The sequence below is a fragment of the Lissotriton vulgaris genome, chromosome 5 (genome assembly GCF_964263255.1).
Source record: "Lissotriton vulgaris chromosome 5, aLisVul1.2, whole genome shotgun sequence".
Lineage (NCBI taxonomy): Eukaryota > Metazoa > Chordata > Amphibia > Caudata > Salamandridae > Lissotriton > Lissotriton vulgaris.
In genome coordinates, this window is record NC_141693.1 from 1,451,030,817 (window position 1) to 1,451,052,912 (window position 22,096).

The following is a 22,096-nucleotide window of genomic DNA, read 5'->3' on the forward strand; positions in this document are numbered from 1 at the left end:
GATTTCAATGTACAGTTTTGAGATATCAAAAGATATGCATTTGGTTTTCTTCAGTGTTCAGGTTTTTCTATTTTACCTTCTTTAGAAAAAAGTACTTCACAGACAAACATTGGCAAAGCCAAAATCTCACCACACGCATTATAAAGGCGAGACCGGTTGGCTCTGCCAATGCTAGTCTTTGCCTGCACTGTTGCAGTGAGCCTTCTGCCTCATTGTACTTATTCGAAGCTTTCATTGCTTTGGTACTCGGGTGAGACAGTAGATTACACAGTATCCTTTTTATAATAAAGAAAATAGCGTGTGTTTATGGACAGCATAATCGCTAAGCTTTAGGGAGTCAAACAACAATTATCATGATCATAAGCAGTGTGTTTTCCATGGGAGAATAAATGCTTCCATGCCGTGTCTCAAAAGGGAAGAATGTTTGTCTAATGCCATAAACCTGTCCCAGCGGCAAAAAGTGCTACTCAGATTCATTTATTTATTTCAATTTACTGATCCATATTAGATCAGTAAATAAAAAAAACGTAGTCACGCCATTTTGTAGGTGCACACATGCATTGGGGTGCATGCGCATGAATAAACCAAACATGATCAAGCCTATGAAATAGATTTTGGAAAAGGGGTTGGTGATGGACAGAGTTTCTGAATGATGCAGAATACTCTTACCCAGTCAAGAGATCAGGGCTTGATCCATCACCGTTTTTTAGTTCACTGCACCATCCCAGCTCAGAACCTGGCTACATGCAAATTAGTCTGTTCCTGGCCCAGTGCATGATGGGAACAGGGCAAACCAAACTACCAAGCCAATTCTTATACTGGGAAGGAAGCAAGCTTCCGGGGACCGGTTTCTGGCATTTCAGCCGTCGTCGGCCCGGCTTGCTTGAATCATCACAGACTGGCTTCGATCTTTTGCGACGCCTCAAAAACGAATTAGTGAACTTATTTAGTATTTGTGAGCTTCAAGCACCCCACTTGTTACCTTTCTCGTTAATAGTCAGCTCATCAACGAATTAAAGGATATCACAGGCCCCTAACGATCTTCCCAAAATTTGCTAAGTATTGATTTACTGGTTTTGTAGCTAAAAATTCACCGGAGATATTCCTTTGATCCATCTTATATTTTTGGGCTGCTTGTTGTTAGCCATTCTGTTTATGAAATATCGTTTGATTGACTGTGTCTTTTCTCTTAAATTAATTTTCATGACAATAAACAAGGCTGAATAGTAAATAAAGCTATTACATTTTAATTGTAATGTGTGCATGTTCAGCTATATTTATTTTTTAGATGTGTATGCTGTTATAAAGGACGCCTTGTCAAGGGTAGTAGGCGCGCTATAAATGCAATTTGAACACAAATAGGCCAGAGGGAAAGTTAATAAAAGAAGCATCTGCAATACAATAGGTCTCACATTTGTTAAAGTTGGAGCTCTTGGCTTGAAAATGACAATGTTTTATACTTTTGCTTTTTTACAACAGTGATAATAGGGCAGTGCAAAAATAACAATCCCACTGCAAATAAAAAAACAAAAGTCAAAAACATTGTCGTTTTTAACACAAACAGCTCTAACTTTAGCAAATGCGAGACCTATTGAATTGCAAATGCTTGTTAATTACTGCATGTATCGCACGCAACAGCCACCACTCCTGAGACTCGGAATAGTCGGCCTTGGGTGAATTTACATCCATTCCATAAGAACAGCATTTTCCCAAGTTGAATTGGAATGCAGCATGAACTCTCACCAAGCAGACTTTACATGTGGGCATGGTTGTGTGGAGTAGGAATGAAGAGTTGTTGGGAAACTGTCAGGTCTTAGAGTCTCAAAAACGGTGTGGGAAGGAGTCTAAGGAGAAATATAAGGTGGGAAAAGAAGGTGTGTCAAAGGCAGTGTAAGAAAAGCATAGGACATGAAGAGACACTGTGGAGAAGAGCACTGACAAAGGGACAGAAGGCGTGTAGAGGGATATCGGAGTTGAGGAGACCAACTACTCTTATACTGCACTACTCATACTGCACGGTACAAACACTACAGCAACTACTAGGGGTAAGCTCCATGAACATGCAAGCAGACCAGAGTTAAACCCACTTTCAGGGACAGACCGGCACTGCTGTGAAAATAGACACAACAAGAACTGAGCTAGCTAGGTCATGGCAAGAACACACTCAAACGGCAGACCAGAAGCTCAATGACTTAGCAAACGACAGGCACAAGAAACCATACCGACTGAAAGAACAGGCACACTAGGGTACGAACACAGTGCAGTGTCAGACAGGCATCCATGGGACTAGCCACAGACCAAGTCCTATGAAAACACATCCAAGGGTAGGCACAGAGATGTACCTTGTGAGGATCAACAAAAAAACCTCAAGGAGTAGGTACACCCCAAGCACCAAGCACAAATGTAAGCACTTTAAACACACCACATGAACACGATACACCCTCAGGCAGAGCAAGGGGCACAGATCAATACCTCGGTATCAAGACACACATTCAGAGACAGACAGATGCTACAGAAAGGAAAGTACTGGTTGAGGGCTAGGGCAGGCAGATAGAAAGCAGCGTCTTAGAGGCCCAGACTGGCCAGAAAAAGTGTAGGGGATTGAGGAGGGAGGCAGGGCTCTTACTAGTGGTCACATTCTTGGTTTGTAGAGGGTTTTTCTGCTGTGGCAGGAAAAGAAGGACACTAGATATGCAGCAAGACTTTAAAATATGGGCATGAAGTACAAGTTACTTACCATCAGTAATGCCTTATCTGGTAGAGACATGATCTAGCCACAGGCTGGATCTGTAAGATTTTTCTTAGCAGTTCCCCTGTGCGCCGGTAGGTGCACTGGAAGTCTCTGCGCGAAGGAGTCTGCTTCATCATCATGACGTCCGAGTCGTCAATATAACCTTCACTCCGGCATGCGGACATCAGCATTTTTCACAACTTTCCATGTCAGAAGCGTGGAGAACTGTAGTGACCGACCATGGTGTGTTAAAGAAACTAGGGCCCTAAAGGGGAACAGCCCTGACACTAAAAGACAATTCCGCAGTGCAGGGAGGATGGGTGGGTCTGTAAAGAATCTGCGGCAAGATCATGTCTCTACCAGATAAGGACCTACCGAAGATAAGTAACTTGTCAATATGATAGAAACATCTAGCCGCAGATTCCTTACCTTCGAACAGATACCAAAGCAATACCTTCCCAAGAGGTCGGACTGCAGAAAAGCTATAAACCAGGAAATCCTGTAAGACAGAGCGACCAAACAGGCACTCCCTGTGAACCTGAGAATCCAGGCAATAGTGTCTGGCAAACATGTGCAGAGATGCCCACGTGGCCACTTGACAGACATCAGAAATAGGAACACCAAGCTGGAGGATTGTGGTGGCTGCTGTCACCCTGTTGGAATGGGCCCTCAGGCCTTTGGGAGGCTGCTTCTTTGTTAAGGTATAACATATTTTGATGCAGAGGCTAACCCAGCTGGATATGGTCCACTTTTGGACAGCGCACCCCTTCTTTGCTACCACATATCCTTTAAAGAGTTGGTCATCGACCCAGAACTCTTTTGTGCGATCAAGGTATAACGATAATGCTCTTTTTGGGTCCAGTTGGTGGAGACGCTCCTCTTCTTTGGAAGGACGCGGAGGTGCATACAAAGTGGCAGAGTAACTGTCTGTTCCAGATGGAAGGGAGTCACAACCTTGGGGAAAAAAGGATGCCCTAGTTCTCAGTACCACTTTGTCCGGGAAGACTGTCAGGTAAGGAGGCTGGAATGGCAGTGCCCGTAGTTCGCTCACCCTCCTGGCAGAGGGAATTGCTTTCAAAAATCTGTTTTGATAGTGAGCAACCGTAGGGGACAGTTGTGAAGCAGCTCAAACGGTAAGCAATTCAAGAATGGAAGGACCAAATAAAGGTCCCATTGTGGCATAAGAAAAGGGGGAAACAATTTGGTTAACGCCTTCAAAAATCTCTGTACCAGAGGGGACTTAAAAAGTGAAGGCTGATCTGGCAGCCGAAAAAAAAAGCAGAGCAGGCTGAAAGGTTGCCCTTCTAGGTGCCCAAAGCAGAGCCCTGCTCGGACAAAGAGAGTATAAACAGGAGAATATTCACCAGAGAGGCAGCAAAGGGGTAAATAGACCTTTCAGTACAACATTGATATAATTTGTTCTATCGGCAGGCATATACCGATTTTGTGGAGGGATGCCTGGCAGCCAAAATAACCCCGGAGACTTTGGGAGGAAGGTCAAAAGCTGTTAACTGTCGCCCCTCAATTGCCATGCAAGGAGGCGGAGAGTGGACCGTTTCGGGTGGAGCACCCTCCCCTGCTGCTGCGACAGAAGATCCTTCCGAAGGGTCAGCCTGATTGGAGGTGCGATGATCATTCAGAAGCTATGGATACCAAACTTTCTGTGCCCAATCCAGAGCAACAAGTATGACTTGTGCCCGATCGCTCCTGACCTTCTTGAGCACTCTTGTCAGGAGTGGTATGCGCAGAAAGGTGCATAGGAGACCTGATTGCTGACATTGCATGTTCTCCCTGGAGGAAAAACAGATCGAGCCAAGGTTTTCCCCACCGCTGAAAAAGACGTTGTGCCACCTCCGGATGGAGAAGCCACTCCAGCTCCTCAAGGCACATTCGACTGAGTTCATCCGCTCTGGCGTTCAGAGAACCAGCCAGATGTTGAAACACCAGGGAAATGCCCTGTTCCAGCCAAGTCCAGAGGCACAGAGCCTCTTAACAGAGTCCACGAGCGCACTCCGCTTTATTTGTTGTAGTACCACATGGTGGTAGTGTTGTCTGTAAACACCTGAACTAGCCTTTCCTTGATGGATGGAAAAAAGGGCTTCATTGCCAGTCGAATCGCACAAAGTTCCAATAGGTTGATATGGAGCCTGTCTTCTGCTGGAGACCATAGATCTCGGATGTCCACCTCCCCCAGATGGCAGCTCCATCCCATAAGAAACACAACCATCACTACTGTGAGATCTGGGTGGGGAAGTGAGAGGGGTCTGCCTCTGACCCAATCGTTTGTCAGCCACCACTGCAGGTCTTTCGCAGTGCCCTCTGATACCTGAACCAGGTCGGTGAGATCTCCTTAATGCTGTGCCCATTGGAAATTCAGGTCCCACAGCAGAGCCCACATGCGCCTCCGTGCATGGTCCACCAGTAGGCTGAAGAAGACTATGAGGGCCAACAGCCTCAGAGTCATTCTCACAGAAACCTAGGATAGAGGCTGAAACATCCACATCCTAGCCTGAATATACTTGAGTCGCTGTTCGGGAGGCTATGCCCAAAACTGCACTATGTCCAGAACCGCCCCAATAAAAGGGAATGTCTGAGAGGGAGTCCAGTGTGATTTGGGCACAGAGACAAGGAACCCCAGAGAATGTATGAAGTTCGGCATAGTCTGGAGGTGGGAGACGACTACTTGGGATGAGCTCGCCTTCAAAAAACAGTCGTCAAGAAAGAAGAAGACTGGAACTCCTGATATCCACAGATGGGCTGCGATCACCGCCATCACCTTTGTGAACACCCAAGGAGCACTGGTGGGGATGAAGGGGAGCACCGCAAACTGAAAGTGCTCCTGGCCCACCGCAATCATTAGGTAGCGGTGATGGGCAGGCAGAACGGGGTTATGAAAATAGGCATCCTGCATGTCCAGTGCTACCATCCAATCTCCCAGGTCCAGGGCAGACAGGACCTGAGAGAGGGTGAGCATATAGAACTTCTCCTTTTTGAGGAAGTAGTGGAGGGCTCTAAGGTTGAGGATAGGACGATGGCCTCCATCCTTCTTTGGGACCAGAAAGTAGCGGGAATAACAACTACAGCCTACTTGTGACCCAGGAACCCTCTCAATAGCGACCTTGGCCAAGAGAGTTTTGACTTCCTCGCGGAGTACAGCAAGGTGATCCTCAGTCAGCCGATCGTACATAGGGGGAGGGTAGTGTCTAAGTGGGGGAGGGGGGGGGGGGGGGAGTAGTCCCTTCGGACTATTTGCAACATTCACCTGTACGAGGTAATGTTTCGCCAGTGGTGGAGATGATGGCTCATTCTGCCACCAAATAGTCACGAATAATCCTGGGGGATTGGACTAGAAAGGTTTTGCGGTGGACGAGGGGATTGTGGCTTGGCCCGAATTCTGGCCTCCCGACCCACAGGGTCATGGTGAACCGCCTCCGCGGCCCCGCAAAGGCAGCTGCACTTGCGGGTCCCTCTGGCTGGAATAGGGTTGGTGCGGCTGGTAGTCCCTTCCATAGCCACAAAAGGAGCGAAAAGAAGTAACAGGCTGGGATGTTGTGGTGAGGCCGAAGGACTTGACCGGAACCAGGGAGTCCTTGAAACGCTCAAGGGCAGCATATGCTTTGTCTCCGAAATGAGGGGAGCCATCAAAGGACATGTCCAAGAATGTTACCTTGGACATCCCCCCCGAAAAACCAGATGTCCTCAGCCAGGCATGGTGATGTATGGCCACCGTCGGGGCAATCGCTCTGCCCAGCGAGTCTGTCGTGTTCAAGCCATATCAGATGGTGAACTTTGCGAACCTGCTGCAGGTCTCCAGTCTGAAATGGCTTGGGAGAGTAGGATCTGGTCCACCTCCGAGACCCTGGGCAGTACCTGCGCAACTGTGCTTCATATTGAATGGGAGTAAGGGCCCAAAAGGCATGCGGGGTTCACCGACTGCAATGACAGAAAAAATTTTCTATCCAAAGTTTCCAGTCTCTTGGATTCCCTGTCCGGTGGTGTGGAAGGGAATGCACCACCGGAAGTGGAATCTTGAACCACCAATCTATGTGGGGTGGGGCGGACCGTGAGCAAAACAGGATCCCCCAGTGCAGGGCAAAGCAGTGGGCAATCAAACTATTCACAGGAGCCCCTGTGCTGGCTTTGGACCAGGTGCCCAGAAGGACGTCCGCTAAGGACTCATTGAAAGGCAGCAAGGGTTCCGAGCTGGAGACACCAGGCTGCAAGACCTCTATCAAGAAGTTAGTCTTGACTGCCACCATAGGGAGCTGCAGGTCCAAGAACTCATCAGCCCTACCCTCCACCATAGCAAATGATGCCCCCCTCCTCCGTAGCCAGGTAAGGTGGAGACAGCATGCCAGAATCTGCGGAGGTGTCCAGACCACTGAAATCACCCAGTTCCTCGTACCAGTCCATGTCTTATGGTTGCAGGATTTCTAAGGGATCCTGCTCCCCCTCCCAATCCTCCTCATCCATTCCTTTTTTTTTAAAACTCTTTATTAGTGACTGCAGTGAAAACTTGCACTGACACAAAGAAATGTATACATCACAGTCAGTTTTTCAATTTTCACCCCTATATCACATGTGGTAAGTATCAGTCTCTTGAAAAAACTCCTTGAACAAGGAAGGGCAGAGCAATTTTCTCCATCATCAGAGGCCTGTTTCATACACAGACTATGTGGCGTAAGTCTTCCCTATGTACATCATTATCATTATCAAAACATACGAACATCGCTCCCCCAACAATACCCCCTCCCCATTCCCACCCTCTCCTGGTCGCTTCAGAATCATCTAGGTGACTCCCTCGGGGCAAGCAATAAAGACTGTCAATCTGCAGCGTCAGGGTGTAATTATCATGTGCACCTTCTTGGGGACGGGGCTTCCTCCCAGCCGAATTCCTCCACCTCAGGCGAACTATTGAGACCCTACCACCTGAGAGATGATCAAGTCAGGCCCTTCCAACTCCAGTATCATCCCATCCCACTCCATTGCTATGGGTTGTTTCCTATGACCTCTCTCCTCCTCCCTGCTTAGGGCCGCTCCCTCCGCACAACCCCATTGCACTAGATCCGATTGCCATGCAGTTAACCTAGGGGGCCTGGGGAACTTCCATCTCATCATTATGTTCCTGATCGCCAGAATGAGGGCCAGGTCTAGGAATTTCAACTCAACCTTCAATGTCTTACATCTTTTACGTAACCCCACCAAACAATACAAAGCTTCCACCGGAACTAGAAATTGTGTAACTGTATGGAGCACCTGGCATAGTTCGGCCCAGTAGCTCCGTAATCGTGGGCAGGACCACAGCATGTGAATGAAGTCAGCTTCATCTCCCTGACAATGGAGGCAGCAATGTGGGGAGTCTGGAAACATACGATGTATCCGCTTGGGGGTTAAGTATGCCCTGTGGAGCACCATCGCCTGAATACATTTAAATTTAGCATTACGCGATATTCTTTTTGGGTGCTCTAGTATAAGCTGCCACGCCTTATCTGTTAATTCCGAGTTGGAATCCTGAGCCCAGGTCACCCTTAGGGTCGCGAGTGGAATCGCTGCATGTTCCCTAATCCCGGTGTATAACCAGCGTACAAGGTGTCCCCCCGCCCCCATATAATACAATAAATAAACCAATTTGTGTTGTGTAGGCTTGCGTCGTAATGGTGCCCATGTGTTCCTTATGTAGTGTGACACAGTGACGTGTAATAAGTATAATCTTGGAGGAGCCCCTGTCATCTGTATGAAGGAGTCGTGATCCAACAACGTCTCATCGCCAAAAAAAGCACCTAGATCTTCTATACCGTTTTCCGTCCAGAGACGCAACGCATGTCGTGTAAGTCTACCCTGCGGTGTCGGAATGCCCAACAAGGGAATATTCGCCGCATATGGAGGTACTGCAGAAGTATATGACAGGGCTTTCTTCCAGCATATCAATGCTGTGTGCAGGAGGGGAGAGCAGTCCAGGGGTATCTGGGCCCTCGGTAATAATAAAGAGTGGAGTTCCCCGCGGTCCAGACGTTCTTTCGTAAAATCAATCTCATGTAGGTTCCTGCCAGCGGTCCAATATGAAAACCATTGAAGTTGGCTGGCATAATAGCCCCTAAAATCCGGTACACCAAGTCCCCCCAACCTAGTCCCTAATTGGAGTTTACGCAAACTAATACGTCTCAAACCAGCACCCCACATAAGGCTGTTCGAGAGAGTATTTATTGCATTAAAAATATATTGGGGAAGGATCACTGGTATATTCTCCTCATCCATTCCTAACTCTTCAGAATAGGGCAGGGTGAACGGGAAGAAGCCGGACAGCTCCGTTGGGCCGGTCTCTGCGTTCGAGGATGCCCTACCGGTTTCGTGTCGCTGGGAATGAGGATTGGGGAGGCACCGCCAGTGTGCGCCAGTGACGCAGAGGACCTCAGCGGAGTACACAGCTTCGGGGAAGGTCACTGTGGAGGTGCGACCGGCGCCAGTCCGGACCCGGAACGGGTCCAGTTGGAGGCCTTGGCACCAAAGCTGCGGAATCCATGGTGACTCCCCGGTCATCTGAGCCTGCGGGCCCGAAGGCGCACTGACAGGGTCAGGCCGCCCAAATGCGGTGCACATGGGATCATAAAACTCCTTAAGCTTGGCGGGGGTAGCTCCCGATCCCGGTAAGGCAGGGAAGCACGGATCCTTCCCATGCACCATCTCTGCAGAGTGGGCCTCGAATGCTGAGGGTTCTCCACCTTGTCGCGGGACGGGTGGGGCATAGTCTAAGCAGGCTTCGACTTCTGGTGTTGCCTCTTGCCTGACTTCAAAGATTTTGACGAAGAGGACTTTGATTCAACGGAGCGGTGCTCAGACCTTTCTCTCGACCGCGACCAGGACCAAGATCGGCAAGGCGACCTTTGTGAGGCCAGATGCTGGGCCGCGATCAGCTTTAGGGACCACACCCCGAAAGTCTTCGGTGCCATGACACAGCAATTGGAGCACAACTTCATGTTGTGGTTGCGCTCCAGGCACACACACCAAGTGGGGGGTCCGTGACCGACATGGGGCAGTGACAGGTGCTGCTCGGCTTGAACCCAGAGGTCTTCTTACTAGACATCTTAACACACCAAAAGGAGTCACCAAAAACTCAAAAAAAGTCTGGCAAAAAATGACAGTGAGTAAGCTCTCTTTAATGGATCTGCACTAGCTGGCGCGGAAAGAAAAGAACTGACGTCAGCGCACCGGAGTGGAGGTTATATTGAGGACCCAGACATCACAACGATGACTAATACGACTCATATGACATCACAAGGAGTTAACAGATGCCACCTACAGGCGCGCTGGGGTACTTCTAAGAAAAATGTTCCGGATGCCTGGAAGTTTAAAGGTAAGGTATCTGCGGCTAGATGTCTCTATCAGATGAAAGTAACGATCTGCGGAGCAATGGAAACAGTGAAGATATTTTAGCAACCACCTTCTCGAAATCCATTGACCCAATGCATATTAGCTCTAAAATTAACAGAACACGATTGAACAGTAGTCTGATCACGTTCAGTCAGGGGTCAAAGCAAAGTTAGAATCCAAGATTAATCTGCGGATGTGTTAAGCAACAGACATTGCTTGCATGCTGGGGGGCTTCTCCTGGACATCTGATAACTGCATTTTGACCTCTCCCAAATAAAACTTCACCCTCTCCATCCACAGGAGCCTGATCTACCAGTGACTTTCCCCTCCACTCTTCAACAATAGGCTGCCTGCTAACCAATACATAAAATATTATTCACAACTCGGCATGCACCTGCATATCATTCGCACCATCAGACTTTTCCATGGACAGGCCTTCACGTGTCACAGGGGAAAATGCAGTCACTTCAGTACTCTGAGACCGGTTACATGGTCAGCAACAGCAAGTAAAATATATAGCAACCATGTTTTCAGCCACCATCAAAGAATATTTAAAAGGCTGAAGGCTGTGGCAGGAGAAAGCGGCCAAAGTAGAAACCAAAAGGTTCTAATATAGCCTCCAGTCATGCAGGTTGCTGGGCTTTCACATTGGGCAAGTCTGAAGGCCATGTAAAAATGGTCTTAATAGCTTTAGAATTCAGCAAATGCTGTCAGAGGTGCCATGATAGTAACAGTGACAGGAGCAGCAATATGAAGAGGGTTAAGGAGAGGAACACACTGGCAGCAGTTCCACTAACTCCCCTGCTACTGACAGTCATCCAGGCAGCAAGATGTTACACTGGTGTTGGCAAGATGCGTGGGTATTGGAAACAATGAATGCATGTCCCTTTATTTTGAGCTTGATTTAACTCAGGAGCTCCGTGCGGCTGCCACTGACACATTGTTAAGACCTGCCACAATGCACTTTACAGAACACAGCACGTTCATTAACATCACTATGCTTGTGTGCCAAGGAATAAAGAACGACTCCTTTAAGTTTTTACCAAAGTAAGTTTTAGAATAACCAGCCATGATATACCGTGGAAATTATCTAAAATGGGACAACAGCTCATGGAGCCAATGCCTTAAAGAGGTAAACCTAAACAAGTCAAAAACTTAAGAGGGTTGACAAGAAGACTTACTCTATATAGATGGTCTTGAGTATGTGGGTGTGATGCGTCTAGTAATGACTTGTGTAGTCAGGCCTAAACGGCTAGATAATCATGCACATTAAATGGATCTTTAGTCCCACGTATTACAATGCGACATGTGAAATGCCTTGTGTTTAACATAATTCAGAACACTGGGGTTCAATTGTTTCTAGATAATCTCAATATTTGTTTCTAACTAAACCAAGGTACAAACAGCAAAAGTAGTTGGACAAGGATCACAAAATCTGGTTGAGAGGTACAACTCTAATAACAACTATTAGAACATAGCTCCTTCACACAATTAAACACCCCACTTGTTTTTAATGAGCATGCGCTTCGAAGAGGATTATCCTTGCATGCAAACCCTCGGCGGACTTACTTTCGAATTCTCATGGCTTCCTCATTGTCGTGCCGAAAGAAATCATAGGACTTGTACGACCTAACTGCTTCCCGGCGATACATTCCTAAATTGAATACTGGATGGGAAAAATGTGGGTAAAGGTTAAACTTGGGGATCCTTTACAGGGCGTAGAGGAAGTATGAGAAAATTAGGGAACACATTAAAATGGCTAAAAAACATTGATCGACAGAAGGAAGAGAGAGAGAGAAGAAGTGAGATGCAGGAAAGGAGAGAGTGGAAGACAGAAATAAGACGAGTGTAAGAAAGAGGATAGAAAGAAGGGAAAAAGAAGGGACAGAAAGGGGAGAAGGGTTGACGCATGGTGGTAAAGAGATGGAGTGCGAAATGGAGAATGAAAAAGGAGGTAGAAGGAATCAGAGAAGACACACAGCAACAGAGGTGCAAGGGTAGAGATTCAGACAGATATCTGTGTACCTTTAAAACAAACTGGTTTCAGTTTTAGACATCGAAGACATTGTAGAAGCAAAACACCAAAAACTTTAGCATAGAGCGGTCAACTCAGTGGCTCATCCAGGAAACATTGTTAATAACGTAAAGGCGGCAATGCATTATAGAGGTAACATCTTTGGTGTAAAACTCACCTTTTGTAGGCACACCAATCCAGTTTAGGTAGCGGGTTAACTTTTTAGACATGTAGGTCTTCCCCCTGGCTGGCAGGCCGATCATTACAATCAAAGTGGGTGAGTTGGTCATGTATGACGCCCAAGCTGTGGGAAAAAGGAAGTCATATGGAGAATATATAGTTATTTGGGTTGTCCAGGGGCAGACATAATCCCAGAGAAGGTTAAACAGCTTTACAGAGTTTGAAAGGCATCTTAAATTAGTAGCTTAATATTTACAGCAATAATTTTAAAGTATGTGTACTTGAGTTTCAGGCAGGGTGGGAGGAGAAGATTCAGCACTGACAAGGGGCGGGCAAGAGAGGCACCACAGGCAAGGGGTGGGTGGTCAATAGGCACCGCGGACAAGGGGTGGGTGGGTGGTCAAGAGGCACCGTGGGCAAGGGGTGGGTGGGTGGTCAAGAGGCACCATGGGCATGTATGGTCAAGAGGCACTGGGGGAAGGGGTGGGTGGGTGGTCAAGAGGCACTGGGGGAAGGGGTGGGTGGGTTGGAGTGTGCAAGAGGCACCACAGGAAACAGGTGGGTGGGTAAGAGACACCGCAGGCAAGTGCGGGTGGGCAAGAGGCAGGTGGGAAGGCAAAAGAGACACCACAGGCAAGGGGCGGGGGGCAGGGAAAAGAGGCACTGCAGGCATGGGGCGACAGGGCAGGGAAAAGAGGCCCCACGGGCAAGGGGCGGGGGGCAGGAAAAAGAGGGCCAGCAGGAAAGGGCCGGGTGGGCGGGAAATAGAGGCTCTGCGGGCATGGGGAGGGTGGCCGGGGAAAAGAGGCACCGCGGGCATGGGGAGGGTGGGTGATCATGAGGCACCACGGGCAAGGGGTGGGTGGGTGGTCAAAAGGCACTGGCGGAAGGGGTGGGCGGGCTAGCGTGGGCAAGAGGCACCACAGGAAAGGGGTGGGAGGGTAAGAGATACCGCAGGCAAGGGGCGGGTGGGTGGGGAAAAGGGGCACACCCGACAAGGGCGGGTGGGAGGCTAAAAGGGGCACCGCCAGCAAGGGGCAGTTGGGCGGGGAAAAGGGGCACAGCCGACAAGGGGCAGGTGGGTGGGGAAAAGGGGCATCGCTGATAAAAGGATGGTGGCAACGAAAAGAAGGCTCTGCCGACAAGGGGCGGGGAAAGGAGGTGGTCATGAGGCACCACGGGCAAGGGGTGGGTGGGTGGTCAAAAGGCACTGGCGGAAGGGGTGGGTGGGCTGGCGTGGGCAAGAGGCACCACAGGAAAGGGGTGGGAGGGTAAGAGATACCGCGGGCAAGGGGCAGGTGGTTGGGGAAAAGGGGCACCGCCAAGGGGCTGCTGGGTGGGGAAAAGGGGCACCGCTGACAAGGGGCATGTAGGAGGGGAAAAGGGGCACACCAGACAAGGGGCGGGTGGGAGGCTAAAAGGGGCACCGCCAACAAGGGGCGGGTGGGTGGGGAAAAGGGGCACAGCCGACAAAGGGCGGGTGGGTGGGGAAAAGGGGCACCGCCAAGGGGCGGGTGGGTGGGGAAAAGGGGCACCGCTGACAAGGGGCATGTGGGAGGGGAAAAGGGGCACACCCGACAAGGGGCGGGTGGGAGGCTAAAAGGGGCACCGCCAACAAGGGGCGGTTGGGCGGGGAAAAGGGGCACAGCCGACAAGGGGCAGGTGAGCGGGTAAAAGGGGTATCACTGATAAAAGGATGGTGGCAAGGAAAAGAAGGCTCTGCCGACAAGGGGCGGGGAAAGGAGGTGCTGCAGTCAAGGTGCGGGTAGGTCGGGAAAAGAGGCACCACAGACAAGGGTGGGTGGGAAAAGAGGCACCACAGACAGGGGCAGGTGGGTGGGGAAAAGAGGCACCACAGACAGCTGAGGGTGGGCGGGGAAAAGAGGCTCCGCCGACAAGGGGCGGTTGGGCAGGGAAAAGAGGCACCCCTGACAAGGGGCAGATGGGCGACAAAAAGAGGCACCGCTGCTAGGGGGGGGGGGGAGGTGCAATGAAATGAGGCACCGCAGGCAAGGGATAGGTGCGCGGGGAAAAGAGGTACAGCAGGCAATGTGCGATTGGGCAGGGAAAAGAAGCACCGCAGGCAAGGGGCGGGCGGGGAAAAAAGCACCGCAGGGAAGGAAGGGGTGGGCGGGGAAAAGAGGCAACACAGACAGGGGGAGCAGAAACGGACAAGGGAGGAGCGGAAACAGACAAGGGGGGGAAGAAACAGACAAGGGGGGGAAAGAAACAGACAAGGGGGGGAAAGAAACAGACAAGGGGGGGAAAGAAACAGACAAGGGGGGGGAAAGAAGCAGACAAGGGGGAAGCAGAAACAGACAAGGGGAAGCAGAAACAGACAAGGGGGAAGCAGAAACAGACAAGGGGGAAGCAGAAACAGACAAGGGGGGAGCAGAAACAGACAGGGTGGAGCAGAAACAGACAGGGTGGAGCAGAAACAGACACACAGACATGGGGGACAGAAACAGACAAGGGGGAAGCAGAAACATACCAGGTGGAGCAGAAACAGACAGGGTGGAGCAGAAACAGACACACAGACATGGGGGACAGAAACAGACAAGGGGGAGCAGAAATAGCAAGGGGGAGCAGAAAGACAAACAGACATGGGGAACAGAAACAGACAAATGGAGAGCAAAAATAGACAAATGGGGAGCAAAAACAGACAAATGGGGAGCAAAAACAGACAAATGGGGAGCAAAAACAGACAAATGGGGAGCAAAAACAGACAAAATGGGGAGCAAAAACAGACAAATGGGGAGCAAAAACAGACAAATGAGGAGAAGAAACAGACAAGGGATGGGTGAGTGGGGGGAGAAACAGACATTGAGAAACAGACAAGGGGGTTAGAAACAGACAAGGGGTGGGGGGGTTAGAAACAGACAAGGGGGTTAGAAACAAACAAGGGGTGGGGGGGTTAGAAACAGACAAGGGGGTTGGAAACAGACAAGGGGTGGGGGGTGTTAGAAACAGACAAGGGGTATTAGAAACAGACAAGGGGTGGGTGGGTGGGGGTATTAGAAACAGACAAGGGGTGGGTGGGTGGGGGTATTAGAAACAGACAAGGGGTGGGTGGGTGGGTGGGGGTTTTAGAAACAGACAAGGGGTGGGTTGGTGGGGTTAGAAACAGACAAGGGGTGGGGGAGAAGAAACGGACAAGGGGTGGGTGGATGGAGGAGAAGAAACGGACAAGGGGTGGTGGGTGGAGGAGAAGAAACGGACAAGGGGTGGGTGGTTGGAGGAGAAGAAACGGACAAGGGGTGGGTGGGTGGGGGAGAAGAAACGGACAAGGGGTGGGTGGGTGGGGGAGAAGAAACGGACAAGGGGTGGGTGGGTGGGGGAGAAGAAACGGACAAGGGGTGGGTGGGTGGGGGAGAAGAAACGGACAAGGGGTGGGTGGGTGGGGGAGAAGAAATGGACAAGGGGTGGGTGGGTGGGGGGAGAAGAAACGGGCAAGGGGTGGGTTGGTGGGGGAGAAGAAACGGACAAGGGGTGGGTGGGTGGGTGGGAGAGAAGTAACGGACAAGGGATGGGTGGGTGGGGGAGAAGAAACGGACAAGGGGTGGGTGGGTGGGTGGGGGAGAAGAAACGGACAAGGGGTGGGTGGGAGGGGAGAAGAAACGGACAAGGGGTTGGTGGGAGGGGAGAAGAAACGGACAAGGGGTGGGTGGGAGGGGAGAAGAAACGGACAAGGGGTGGGTGGGAGGGGAGAAGAAACGGACAAGGGGTGGGTGGGAGGGGAGAAGAAACGGACAATTTGAGAAGAAACGGACAAGGGGTGGGTGGGGGGAGAAGAAACGGACAAGGATGGGGGAGAAGAAACGGACAAGGGGTGTGTGGGTGGCTGTGTGGGGGAGAAGAAACAGACAAGGGGTGGGTTTTGAAGCACTATTGAAGAAAGGGCCTGTAGTATTTGCATATTGGTCACCATTTAATTTTATATTCATTTTCATATTTGCAAATAATTAATTTTAGAACTGCAGCAACGGCAGAAAACATCTGTAAAGAGGATATTTGAAGAAAGTACCTGAAATATTCTGTTTGCTTTGAAGGGCTCATGCATAACAAGAATTTGCCAAATCAATAGGTCTTGCCTTTGAAACCTGTTGTCTTTTCCAATGGTTTTAGGGCTCGCCTGCTGATGCGCATGCGCATAGCTGGCGAGCTATATTGCAGCTTAAACAGAGTTTACCTAACTCGGCGATTTGTTGCAGTGCCCGAAGCGCGTGCACATCAAAGCCACCAGCCTCCTCAGGCATCTCAAGCCTCCCCCATCCGGCATTTCTCCTCCCTTAATTATTCACTGCAGGGCCGGCCGGCCAGCACATCAAAGGCTGCTGCTCCCGGCCCTATTCTTCCCTTCTTGCTTCTCCCCGCCCCCCCTTCCCACCACAGCAATGCCGAGGGCTTGTTTATAGTGCAGCTTAACCATCTCGCACGCTGCTCTTAAAACAATGTTGGTCATGATATAATTAAACGCTCAAATTATTTTATCAGGGCCACACAGAATTTTATAAAGTCTTTTGCTGTCATTTTTGTTTTATGCTGATTGCTATTTTACACCTTTCACATGCTGGCGATTTGCTTCAAAGGAATACATTTATCCTGCCTCCCGTTACTAGAGCTTTCTCCTCTTCTGCTATATATGGGTTTTAGTTGAATTTCATTGATCTCTTTTACTAATGATTTATAAAAAGTGCCACATACAACACAGCTCCACCTACACAGCTCCACCGATGCACCCACCACACAGCTCCACCGATGCACCCACCACATAGCTCCACAGAGGCACCCACCACACAGCTCCACCGAGGCACCCACCACACAGCTCAAGCGATGCAGCCACCACACAGCTCCACCGACACAGCTCCACCAATGCACCCACCACACAGCTCCACCGATGCACCCACCACACAGCTCCACCGAGGCACCCACCACACAGCTCCACCGATGCACCCACCACACAGCTCCACCGATGCACCCACCACACAGCTCCACTGATGCAACCCCCACACAGCTCCACCGATGCACCCACCACAGAGCTCCACAGATGCCCCCACCACACAGCTCCACCGACACAGCTCCACCGATGCACCCACCACACAGCTCCATCTACACAGCTCCAAAGATGCACCCACCACACAGCTCCACTGATGCAACCACCACACAGCTCCACCGACACAGCTCCACCGATGCACCCACCAGAGAGCTCCACAGATGCACCCACCACACAGCTCCACCGACACAGCTCCACCGATGCACCCACCACACAGCTCCGACACAGCTCCACCGATGCACCCACCACACAGCTCCACCTACACAGCCCTACCGATGCACCCACCACACAGCTCCACCGAGGCACTTACCACACAGCTCCACCGAGGCACTCACCACACAGCTCCACCGATGCACCCACCACACAGCTCCACCGATGCACCCACCACACAGCTCCACCGATGCACCCACCACACAGCTCCACCGAGGCACCCACCACACAGCTCCACCGAGGCACCCACCACACAGCTCCACCGAGGCACCCACCACACAGCTCCACCGATGCACCCACCACACAGCTCTACCTAGGCACCCACCACACAGCTCCACAGATACACCCACCACACAGCTCCACAGATACACCCACCACACAGCTCCACAGATGCACCCACCACACAGCTCCACAGATGCACACACCACACAGCTCCACAGATGCACCCACCCTCTGCCGAGGCACCCACCACACAGCTCCGCCGAGGCACCCACCACACAGCTCCACAGATGCACACACCACACAGCTCCACAGAAGCACCCACCCTCCGCCGAGGCACCCACCACACAGCTCCGCCGAGGCACCCACCACACAGCTCCGCCAAGGCACCCACCACACAGCTACACTGATGCACCCACCACACAGCTACACCAACTAAGCTCCACCAATGCACCCACCACACAGCTCCACCAATGCACCCACTAAGCTCCACTGATGCACTCACCACACAGCTCCATCGATGCACCCACCACACAGCTCCACTGATGCACCCACCACCCAGCTCCACCGGTGCACCCACCACACAGCTCCACCTACACAGCTCCACCGAGGCACCCAGCTCCACCGAGGCACCCACCACACAGCTCCACCGATGCACCCACCACACAGCTCCACTGATGCAGCCACCACACAGCTCCATCGACACAGCTCCACTGATGCACCCACCACCCAGCTCCACCGATGCGCCCACCACACAGCTCCACCGATGCACCCACCACACAGCTCCACCGATGCACCCACCACACAGCTCCACCGATGCACCCACCACACAGCTCCACCGAGGCACCCACCATACAGCTCCACCAAGGCACCCACCACACAGCTCCACCGACGCACCCACTAAACGGCTCCACCGATGCACCCACCACACGGCTCCACAGATGCACCCACCACACAGCTCCACAGATGCACCCACCACACAGCTCCACAGATGCACCCACCACACAGCTCCACAGATGCACCCACCACACAGCTCCACATATGCACCCACTACACAGCTCCACAGATGCACCCACCACCACCGATGCACCCACCACACAGCTCCACAGAGGCACCCACCACACAGCTCCACCGATGCACCCACCACACAGCTCCACAGATGCACCCACCACCACAGATGCACCCACCACCACAAATGCACCCACCACACAGCTCCACAGAGGCACCCACCACACAGCTCCACCGATGCACCCACCACACAGCTCCACAGATGCACCCACCACACAGCTCAAGCGATGCAGCCACCACACAGCTCCACCGACACAGCTCCACGGATGCACCCACCACACAGCTCCACCGAGGCACCCACCACACAACTCTGAGGCACCCACCACACAGCTCCACCGAGGCACCCACCACACAGCTCCACCGAGGCACCCACCATACAGCTCCACCGATGCACCCACCACACAGCTCCACCGATGCACCCACCACACAGCTCCACCGATGCACCCACCACACAGCTCCACCGATGCACCCACCACACAGCTCCACCGAGGCACCCACCATACAGCTCCACCAAGGCACCCACCACACAGCTCCACCGACGCACCCACTAAACGGCTCCACCGATGCACCCACCACACGGCTCCACAGATGCACCCACCACACAGCTCCACCGAGGCACCCACCACACAGCTCCACCGAGGCACCCACCACACAGCTCCACCGAGGCACCCACCACACAGCTCCACCGATGCACCCACCACACAGCTCTACCTAGGCACCCACCACACAGCTCCACAGATACACCCACCACGCAGCTCCACAGATACACCCACCACACAGCTCCACAGATGCACCCACCACACAGCTCCACAGATGCACACACCACACAGCTCCACAGATGCACTCACCCTCTGCCGAGGCACCCACCACACAGCTCCGCCGAGGCACCCACCACACAGCTCCACAGATGCACACACCACACAGCTCCACAGAAGCACCCACCCTCCGCCGAGGCACCCACCACACAGCTCCGCCGAGGCACCCACCACACAGCTCCGCCAAGGCACCCACCACACAGCTACACTGATGCACCCACCACACAGCTACACCAACTAAGCTCCACCAATGCACCCACCACACAGCTCCACCAATGCACCCACTAAGCTCCACTGATGCACTCACCACACAGCTCCATCGATGCACCCACCACACAGCTCCACTGATGCACCCACCACCCAGCTCCACCGGTGCACCCACCACACAGCTCCACCTACACAGCTCCACCGAGGCACCCAGCTCCACCGAGGCACCCACCACACAGCTCCACCGATGCACCCACCACACAGCTCCACTGATGCAGCCACCACACAGCTCCATCGACACAGCTCCACTGATGCACCCACCACCCAGCTCCACCGATGCGCCCACCACACAGCTCCACCGATGCACCCACCACACAGCTCCACCGATGCACCCACCACACAGCTCCACCGATGCACCCACCACACAGCTCCACCGAGGCACCCACCATACAGCTCCACCAAGGCACCCACCACACAGCTCCACCGACGCACCCACTAAACGGCTCCACCGATGCACCCACCACACGGCTCCACAGATGCACCCACCACACAGCTCCACAGATGCACCCACCACACAGCTCCACAGATGCACCCACCACACAGCTCCACAGATGCACCCACCACACAGCTCCACATATGCACCCACTACACAGCTCCACAGATGCACCCACCACCACCGATGCACCCACCACACAGCTCCACAGAGGCACCCACCACACAGCTCCACCGATGCACCCACCACACAGCTCCACAGATGCACCCACCACCACAGATGCACCCACCACCACAGATGCACCCACCACACAGCTCCACAGAGGCACCCACCACACAGCTCCACAGAGGCACCCACCACACAGCTCCACAGATGCACCCACCACACAGCTCAAGCGATGCACCCACCACACAGCTCAAGCGATGCAGCCACCACACAGCTCCACCGACACAGCTCCACGGATGCACCCACCACACAGCTCCACCGAGGCACCCACCACACAACTCTGAGGCACCCACCACACAGCTCCACCGAGGCACCCACCACACAGCTCCACCGAGGCACCCACCATACAGCTCCACCGATGCACCCACCACACAGCTCCACCGATGCACCCACCACACAGCTCCACCGATGCACCCACCACACAGCTCCACCGATGCACCCACCACACAGCTCCACCGAGGCACCCACCATACAGCTCCACCAAGGCACCCACCACACAGCTCCACCAACGCACCCACTAAACGGCTCCACCGATGCACCCACCACACGGCTCCACAGATGCACCCACCACACAGCTCCACAGATGCACCCACCACACAGCTCCACAGATGCACCCACCACACAGCTCCACAGATGCACCCACCACACAGCTCCACATATGCACCCACCACCACCGATGCACCCACCACACAGCTCCACAGAGGCACCCACCACACAGCTCCACCGATGCACCCACCACACAGCTCCACAGATGCACCCACCACCACAGATGCACCCACCACCACAGATGCACCCACCACACAGCTCCACAGAGGCACCCACCACACAGCTCCACCGATGCACCCACCACACAGCTCCACAGATGCACCCACCACACAGCTCAAGGAGATGCAGCCACCACACAGCTCCACCGACACAGCTCCACGGATGCACCCACCACACAGCTCCACCGAGGCACCCACCACACAACTCTGAGGCACCCACCACACAGCTCCACCGAGGCACCCACCACACAGCTCCACCGAGGCACCCACCAAACAGCTCCACCGATGCACCCACCACACAGCTCCACCGATGCACCCACCACACAGCTCCACCGATGCACCCACCACACAGCTCCACCGAGGCACCCACCACACAGCTCCACCGAGGCACCCACCACACAGCTCCACCGAGGCACCCACCACACAGCTCCACCGAGGCACCCACCACACAGCTCCACCGAGGCACCCACCACACAGCTCCACCGATGCACCCACCACACAGCTCCAAAGATGAACCCACCTCACAGCTCCACTGATGCAACCACCACACAGCTCCACCGACACAGCTCCACCGATGCACCCACCACACAGCTCCACTGATGCAACCACCACACAGCTCCACCACACAGCTCCACCGACACAGCTCCACCGATGCACCCACCAGAGCTCCACAGATGCCCCCACCACACAGCTCCACCGATGCACCCACCGCACAGCTCCACCGATGCACCCATCGCACAGCTCCAACG

At 52.8% G+C, this 22,096-nt stretch overlaps 1 protein-coding gene across 1 annotated transcript in view; it reads right to left on the minus strand.

Moving 5' to 3' along the window:
• Positions 1-22,096, minus strand: part of LOC147712728 (6-phosphofructo-2-kinase/fructose-2,6-bisphosphatase 2-like) — a 235,129-nt gene that overhangs the window by 141,219 nt on the left and 71,814 nt on the right. Inside the window, exons 3-4 of the mRNA XM_086919698.1 lie at positions 12,292-12,417; positions 11,669-11,765 (exon numbers count right to left, since the gene is read on the minus strand). Coding sequence (XP_086775824.1) covers positions 11,669-11,765; positions 12,292-12,417 — 223 coding nt within the window. The remainder of the gene's footprint in view (positions 1-11,668; positions 11,766-12,291; positions 12,418-22,096) is intronic.